The 8,131-nt window shown below is 45.9% G+C and overlaps 1 protein-coding gene across 6 annotated transcripts; it reads right to left on the reverse strand.

Moving 5' to 3' along the window:
* Positions 1-301: 301 nt before the first annotated feature.
* TCEAL1 (transcription elongation factor A like 1) lies at positions 302-2,592 on the reverse strand. Of its 6 annotated transcripts, none has more exons than XM_060291818.1 (3): positions 2,442-2,592; positions 1,714-1,781; positions 302-1,338 (listed from the first exon to the last, which is right to left on the reverse strand). In XM_060291818.1, the coding sequence occupies exons 2-3, from the start codon at positions 1,744-1,746 to the stop codon at positions 847-849; spliced, it is 525 nt and encodes a 174-aa protein (XP_060147801.1). In that variant the 5' UTR covers positions 1,747-1,781; positions 2,442-2,592; the 3' UTR covers positions 302-846. The 6 variants fall into 6 exon arrangements, with proteins under 6 accessions (XP_060147801.1, XP_060147798.1, XP_060147799.1 ...); XM_060291815.2 differs by having other exon boundaries at positions 1,708-1,781; XM_060291816.1 differs by lacking the exon at positions 2,442-2,592 and adding an exon at positions 2,214-2,371.
* Positions 2,593-8,131: the final 5,539 nt, after the last annotated feature.

Raw genomic sequence — 8,131 nt, forward strand, 5'->3', positions numbered from 1 at the left:
GGACAGGAATAGAATGTGGCACTCACCTGGAATTGCACAGGATTTGTGAGTGCAAACGAGACCTCCTTTGGGTACTATCCCCAGTATCTGAAGGGAATCTATAGGGGATGGGGTCCAGCATGTGCAAGTAGGGGGAAAAAGTACAGCTCACATGACCTTTACCTCATTTGGTTCTGCAGCAGCCCTGTAAATTCTCCTATTCCTATTTAAATGGGAAAAGAATGACCCTTAAACAAATATGAGTACAGTACCTGGTTTACATCTCTGCCTAAGAGATTCAGAAAAAAACATGGGATTTAAGTTCTGTCAAGTATTTATTAAGTGCCACATTATCTTTATAAGCTGATTGACATTATTTTTAAATTGCTTTACAATTTTTCTATTATATTGGGGTTTTTTTGCAACACATGTAAAATGTGTTCATCTTGAAAAAATGAGAAATTCAGATGCAGCAAAAATGAAAAACAAACAAGTCACCTGTTATCTTACCACAGATAGCCACTGTTAAGCCTTTGAAGTATATACTTTCAGTTTTTTCATTTCATATTAATATATAAATATACTTTTTTACAAAAAGGGGATACTACATACACTTTCTGAAAATTGCTTTTTTCACTTCATAATATATAATGTACATCTTTCCCATGCAAATGGAGAAGACTTATGATTGAAAGAGGGGGACTTGCAGATGGGGGGGCAATTTTATGCCAGTTACAAGCGAAACACCTCAAATGAAGCCATGCAAAGTTAAGATTAGGAAGACGGGGTAAGGTATATGTGAAAAAGCAAACAAAGGTCAGGTGATAATACTCATACCAGGCAAAACAGAATTAAAGGCCGAACACATTAAATAGGATAAGGACGGTTCCGCCTTGCCTTCCAATGCATGACCATCAATTTGTTTCGTACTCGCTTCATCTCTTCCATCTCCTCTGCTACCTTTATCATCTCCTCATTGCTTAAATTTCTGCCGTGTATGTCCCCTCTAAATTGCGGGCGGGAGCGAGCCAGCCTCTCTTTAAAGCTTCCCTCTTCTAGCTTATGTTTGCCCACTCCGCAAGGAGGCTGCTCCATGGGAGGGCGCTCCTCAAAAAGGTCCTTCCTAGACAGGCGTTCCTGAGGAGGGCGCTCCTCGGACACGAGCATCTCAGGAAGGAGCTCAGGAAGGAGTTCCTCAGGAAAGAACTCCTCCTCCGAGGATTGCTCCTCCGAAGACGGCTCCTCCGGAGACGACTTTTCGGGAGAGTGTTCCACAGGAGGCCGCTCCTCCTCCGCCTTGGGCGAGCTCTGTGGCTGCTCCTCAGGCTCTTGGCAGGCTTTTTCCATGTTCAGGATGGTCTTTTTTAAGCACGGTTATTCACAGGAGACAGGAAAGGCAAAGGCGAGTCAGAATACTCGCTGTCTGGACCAAAACCCCGCCCATGGGTTCCAGTACCTGCCTCTTCCCGAGTCTGGGCCCGGGTACTCCAACCTACGCTGGCCGAGGGTCTCTTCGGCCCCCGGGACCCCGCTGCGTCTGGTCGTTCCCCCCCGGCCTCCCCACACCTTGTCACCCCCTCCTTCCGAAAGCCCACCATTTTCCCGGCAGGCCTTGCCACAGAGGCCTCTCCCGCTGGGGCCGGGGCGGGGCGGGCTGGCAGTGCCGCGGACCCGGCTCCCTCAAGCGCCCTCCCTCTCACCCCATCCCGGCCCGCTGCCCAACCCTACCCCGACCTGGACCTCTCCCGGCGGCTGGCTCCTAGGCATCCTCTCCTCCAGGTGCCCCGCTGTGACCTGCGGAGCTGCAGACAGACAAGACAGGGTAGGGGGCGGGGAGAGGGGATGAGGGAGGGACTGACTCACACGTCCCTTTTACAGGCACCAGCTGCCTCACCCCGTGTTCCCCTCCCCCTCGCCCCATCTCAAAGCTTCGTTCTCCCCCTGACCCCCGCCAACCCCGCAATGCTCGCCATTTGTTTCCAGGCGGGAAGTGAAAGCGAAGGACTACTTAGAAGCTGTTTCTAAGTGTCCGTGTTTCCTTCCCGTGGGGGGGGGGGGCCCACTCACCTCCCCACCCCACCCCCTAGACCACCATTTTCTGCACCGAAATATGGGCGCGGGGGCGGGGCGGGGCTGGGCACAGGGGAAGGCCTGAACTCTGTGCCATCCCAATCCCAGGGGTTACTGGGCAGCACCGACACTTACACCGATTTAAGAGGGCGGAGGGGACTTACTTCCTTCTGTTTTTCCCCTCGACCAAAGGGCAATAGGAAGATGGTGTCTGGACAGGGAAAAAGGACCACGACGAGAGGGACTTGGGCAGACACAGGCTCTGGTCACGTGATGGCCGCGCGTCACCGCCAAGCTCAGATCCCCAGTTACCACTTTGACCGGCGGCGGTGCTGCCGCAACCAGCCGATATTTCCTGACCCCCTAACACACCACACATCGTCGTCACTCACCTCTCTGTTTATATTTGCCTTTTCCTGGTTACTAGAGGCGGTCAGCATCCAGTCTTGAGGGTTATTGCCTCTTCACCTGATAACACCTCTCTCCCTCATTCTCCTGTCATCAGCTACCAAGGCCCATTATTTCCCCTACAGTTCAGATCCTGTACTGAAATTTGACTGTTTCTCCTTAATGAGTCACTATCATATGCCACTTCTTCCAGGTTTAATCCACATCCATAACTCCATCATGTCCGTTTAGGCTCTATCAACATGGTTTTCATCTCTTGTCACTTTCATCGGAGATAAACTTTCACTTTTCCATGACTTAAGGATTTTTTCTTGAGTCTCCAGACCTAAATCACAAGTAGAAGCTCCAGTCTAAATTGGTAATCATTCAGTTCTAGAGCTCTAGAAAGAGTAAAGTTTGTGAAGTATCAATACATAAATCTAAAAAGACTGAGTACTTTGATTTTCATAAATCAAAATACACATTTGTGCATCTATGTACAAATAGTTTGAAAACTTATTTACTATCTGAAATGGGAGCACTTTTGGTGGAGAGCATGGCATTATTATATATATATATGTATGTATGTATTTATATTACATATGTACCATATATATACTATTGAGTAATTATTATTTATAATAGAAGAAATAGATTTTGCTGTGGGTCTAAATCTTTAACCAGCAACCTACTGGTGTTGCTGGTTGACGAAATTTATATCAATTCATTAAATGTGCAAATATTTGGGTCCTGGGACTGCTATACCCAAAAAGATAGATTCAGCACAGAGGACATTCATATTAAACTATGTAATAATTCTTGGGAGCACACACAAAGTAGCAGGATTAAAATCATGCTAACACAGTTGTTATTATAAGCATGTACTTTTGGATCTAATGGTGTTTTATGATCTTCGACTTCATGCCTGCATCTCACATCAGCCTGGATGCTACTTTATCATGCAGATGGCCTTTCTTCCAGAGAGCAGACTATACCTCTCCTTATAATTTACACTTTCAGTGTAGGTGACCATCAGATCTGTGAGGATCCTGGCCTGTCTAGTAAGTTTCCAAACAGAAATTCATACGTGGAATTTCCCATTTTAAGAGCTTTTTGTCACTTTTCTCCAACATCTAGTTTACTTTGTGTTGAGATAGCAGCAAGACAGATAGATATTAGTTCACCTTTATATATTTTCCATAACTGTTTTACCTTTCAATTTTTCAATGATATGTGTCTTTTAAACCAAGTTTCACTCTACCTTCTTTATTCTTTTCACCAAGGGTTGGCTTCATCATTTGTATGGTTTCTTTCCGAGAGGAGCCCCCTTTATTCATTCTTCATTTTTATCCTTTTTTTCCTCACATCCTGTGATGGAGGACTCACTACCTTAAGAGATACTCCAGGGAAATTTCAGACAGTTCTAATCTTTCAGTGTTTTTTTTTTCCCCCTTTGAGCTGAAATCTGCCTCCCTGTAGTTTATGCACATTGGTCCTGGTTCTGCCCTCTGGAGTGTTACAAAACAAGTTTAAAATAACAAAAGTGCCTTTTACCCTTGACAACCTGACACTGCCAAAGTTAATGTTCTTGTTCTTTCCCCTGCCCACCTGTGAGATACACTGGGCAATATACTTGACCTTTCTGTGACTCTACTTCCCATCTGCAAAATTGGAGACAAAATAGTACCTACCTCATAGGATTGGTAAAAAGAATAAATGAGTCAGTATGTGTAAAGGACCTGGAGTAGCGCTAGTAACAATAATAATAGTATGACAGTACTGATAATACTACTAATTATCATTCTTTTATTATTAACATTAATTGAGCCCGTGTGCCAGGCATTGCACTAAGCACTATCTCATATACTATCTCATTTAATCCTTCAACAGTTATGTTCTCACCAAGACTGTTTTTTTTAGGTTTAACCTCCCCAGTTGTTTCAGCTCCTTCTGACGTGATATATTTGTTCAAAGTCACTCACCATCCTACATGCTCCTGAATTTGTAAATGTCTGAAAATACTGGATATTCTTCCTGGTGTAGCATGGAGTGATCTTACCACACCCTTCATTCTAGAATAGCCACGATACATCTACAGATGCATCCTAAGATCTTAGTAGATTTTGTGGATGCCATATAACACAGTTGAATCCACTTTAAGTTGCAGTCAACTGAGATCCCCAAACCCCTGTTAATGCACTTCTGTATATCAGTTTACTTTTAACCCAAGTGCAGAAGCTTGTATTTTTCTGGGTTAAATGTTGTCAGTTAGATTCACTCCCTCATTCTTTGTATTCAGATTCTGTCATTCAGTACATTAGCTACAAAATATTAATTTACATCACACCATTAGTACTAAATGGGATGATAAATTCAGCAAGCTCAGGAAAGATCTAGAGGAGATCTTCAGCAAAGAGCTCTGACTCCAAATGAAAAAATTCCTTTTCCCTTTGGGTGTGGCAGCCAGGAGTACGCTCCGCCAGGCCAGCTCCCCTCCTTTCCTTTCTCAGGGTGGAATTACCTTCTGCTGCTGCTGATAGAAGACATAGTTGCCTCTGAAAGCTCCCAAATTAACCCTCGATGAGCACTTGGTAAACATGGGGGTCAGACAAGGGAGGTATGAGGAACTAGAACCTGAAAGAAGGAATGAAGGCAATATCTTCGTATTGGCTCTAAGTCTCTGCCTGACAATAGCTGATTTGAGATTCCCTTGAGAGAAAGGGCTCTCCAGAGAGCATAAGGTGAAGGGGGTTCTGCCACGGTGACAACCATTTGGTACAAAGGGAATGTCAGGGAACAGGAGCCGAAGGTCCCAGAAGGCAGGCAGGGCAGCCATACAGGAAAAGGGGAAGGCAGTCAGCCCTGGCAGCTGCTGCCATGACAACAGTCTTCAGGGGTGTGGCCTTTCTCTGGGGGATCTGAGGAAGCCCAGGGTGGGTTTCTGGTTCAGGGATTCCTGCTCCCTGGTGAGGCGGTACTTCTGTGGCAGATACAGAGTCCCCCTGCCCTCTGAGCACCTCTCCAGCACCGCCCCCCAGACCCCATGGAGGTCTGGTTTCCCTTTGCAGGGCCCGTCTGTCTGGACTTGGAGTTGCGGAGTTCTGCCCTCTCCAGCCCAGAGGTTGCCCCTGCTGCTACTGCCTCTGCATTCCTTCCTAATGACACCCATGGCAGTACTTTGGTCTCAAGACTTGCTGCCTGGGACTGCAGCAGGCTCTGTCCAGCCTGGGGCTCTCAGGCTCACCTCCCCCAACCCCACCCTGGGGGAAATAGCCAAGTGGGAAATGCAATGACAAGAGCCCCTCTTTTCTGCTTCTGGCCTCATCCTAACTGAGCCTAGACAGACAGACAGACACACACACACACACACACACACAAATACACACACACCCTGCATATGCCCAGAGAAACAAGCAAGGGACTCTGAAGAAAGGTGGGGTGGCAACTCAGGCTTCTGGGAAACACTCAGGGACAGGGAAGGCTGGTCCAGACCTGGGCTGAAGGGAGGCAGTACCTGGCTCTGGGCTGGGCAGGACTCAGGCTGTCACTGGCTGGAGGGCTCTGGAGGCTGGGAGCCTTCTACCCCTCTCCATGCCTCTCTTTGTGTCCTCCTCCTTCGCCCTAAAATATGGGGTCAGGGGCTGTGGTGAACAAGGTCCCTTGAAGCTCTAGGATGCTCTGACTCCACACTGCCCACCGCGGTGAGGTGAGAAGGGGCTTCTCTTAGGAACACCATTTGGCCTGAGTGGGGGCCTCTCCAGACTGGCTGCTGCTGCCTTTCCCAGAATCCAGATGAGTTCAGAGCACAGAACTCTTCCCTCCTGGGCCCCAGCATACTCAGAGCCTTACTCACTCTTGGCCTCAGGGACTCTCAAAAGGGTCCAAAACAACACTAGTCTGAAGTCTGGGTGACAGAGGTAGGGACAGAGGCAGGGTAGGCTACATAATTTGCGGGGCCCAGTGTAAAATGACAATGCAAAGCCCTTTGTTCAAAAAGCAAGGAAAAAAGTGCTATTAAAGGTACTAATATATAAAGCTTTTCTTTTTTCTGTGGTCTCCCTTTTGACTTTTTCTTTTAGTCGACTTCATTTTTTAGAACAGTTTTTGATTTACAAAGAAACTGAGAAGGTATTATAGAGGATTCCCATATACTCTGTACCCCGGAGCATCTTATTAGTATGGTACATTTGTTGTAGGTAATGAACCAGTATTGACACATTGTCATTAACTAAAGTCTACTTTAATCAAATTTCCTTTTTTTTACGTAATGCCCTTTTTCTACTCCTGGATCCTATCCAGAATACCACATATTTTTAGTTGTCATTTCTCCTTAGGCTCCTCTTGGCTGTGACAGTTTCTCAGACTTTCTGTGACTTTCTCAGACTGCATCAGCAGGCAGACTCTTAACCACTGCGCCACCAGGGAAGCCCCCACATCTTCTTTATCCATTCATCTGTCGATGGACACTTAGGTTGCTTCCATGTCCTGGCTATTGTAAATAGAGCAGCAATGAACATTGTGGTACATGACTTTTTGAATTATGGTTTTCTCAGGGTATATGCCCAGTAGTGGGATTGCTGTGTTGTATGGTAGTTCTATTTTTAGTTTTTTAAGGAACCTCCATAATGTTCTCCATAGTGGCTGTATCATATACTTGATTTTTTAAATAAATTTATTTATTTTATTTTTGGCTGCATTGTGTCTTCACAGCTGCTCACGGGCTTTCTCTAGTTGCGGCGAGCAGGGGCTACTCTTTGTTGCGGTGAGTAGGGGCTACTCTTCGTTGCGGTGCACAGGTTTCTCACTGCGGTGGCCTCTCCTGTTGTGGAGCACAGGCTTCAGGCACGCGGGCCTCAGTAGTTGTGGCACGTGGACTCAGCATTTGTGGCTCGCGGGCTCCAGAGCGCAGCCCCCAGCAGCCATGGCGCACGGGCTCAGCCGCTCCGCGGCACATGGGATCCCCCTGGACCAGGGCCCGAACCCATGTCCCCCGCACTGGCAGGCGGACTCCCAACCACTGCACCACTAGGGAAGCCCCCATATACTTGGTTTTTGTATAGTGACATTTTATCCTGAGAGCATGCTGAATTCACTTATCAGTTCTAATAACTTTGTATAGATTCTTAGGGCATTCTATGTACATGCTTGTAATATTCCTGCAAATAAAGATAGTTTTACTTCTTTTCCCATCTGCACACTTTTTTTCCCCTTGCCTTACTGCACTAATTAAGATTTCCAGTACATTGTTGGATAGCAGTGGTGAGAACAGACATCCTTGAATTGTTCCTTTCATAGGAGGAAAGTGTTCAGTCTTTCACTATTAAGTATGATGTCAGCTGTAGTTTTTTCATAGATGCCTTATTTCAGGCTGAGGAACTTCCTTTCTATTCATAATTTCCTAAGAAATTTTATCATAAGTAGGTATTGTCTTTTATCAAATGCCTTTTATGTATCTATTTAAATGGTTATAATTTTTCTCCTTTATCATGTTAGTATGATGAATTACATTGACTTTTTTTAACATTTTTATTGGAGTATAATTTGCTTTACAATTGTGTGTTAGTTTCTGCTTTATAACAAAGTGAATCAGTTATACATATACATATGTTGGCATATCTCTTCCCTCTTGCGTCTCCCTCCCTCCCACCCCTCTAGGTGGTCACAAGCCACCGAGCTGATCTCCCTGGGCTATGCG

This window comes from Globicephala melas, chromosome X, assembly GCF_963455315.2.
Source record: "Globicephala melas chromosome X, mGloMel1.2, whole genome shotgun sequence".
Classification (NCBI taxonomy): Eukaryota; Metazoa; Chordata; class Mammalia; order Artiodactyla; family Delphinidae; genus Globicephala; species Globicephala melas.

Excerpts from the sequence above, each read along its gene's own strand:
- TCEAL1 (XM_060291815.2), bottom strand. The coding sequence starts at position 1,746 with ATGCCTAGGAGCCAGCCGCCGGGAGAGGTCCAGGTCGGG. Across the intron at positions 1,339-1,707 it reads CGGGAGAGGTCCAGGTCGGG|ACCATCCTGAACATGGAAAA; the intron begins GTAGGGTTGGGC and ends TGCTTAAAAAAG.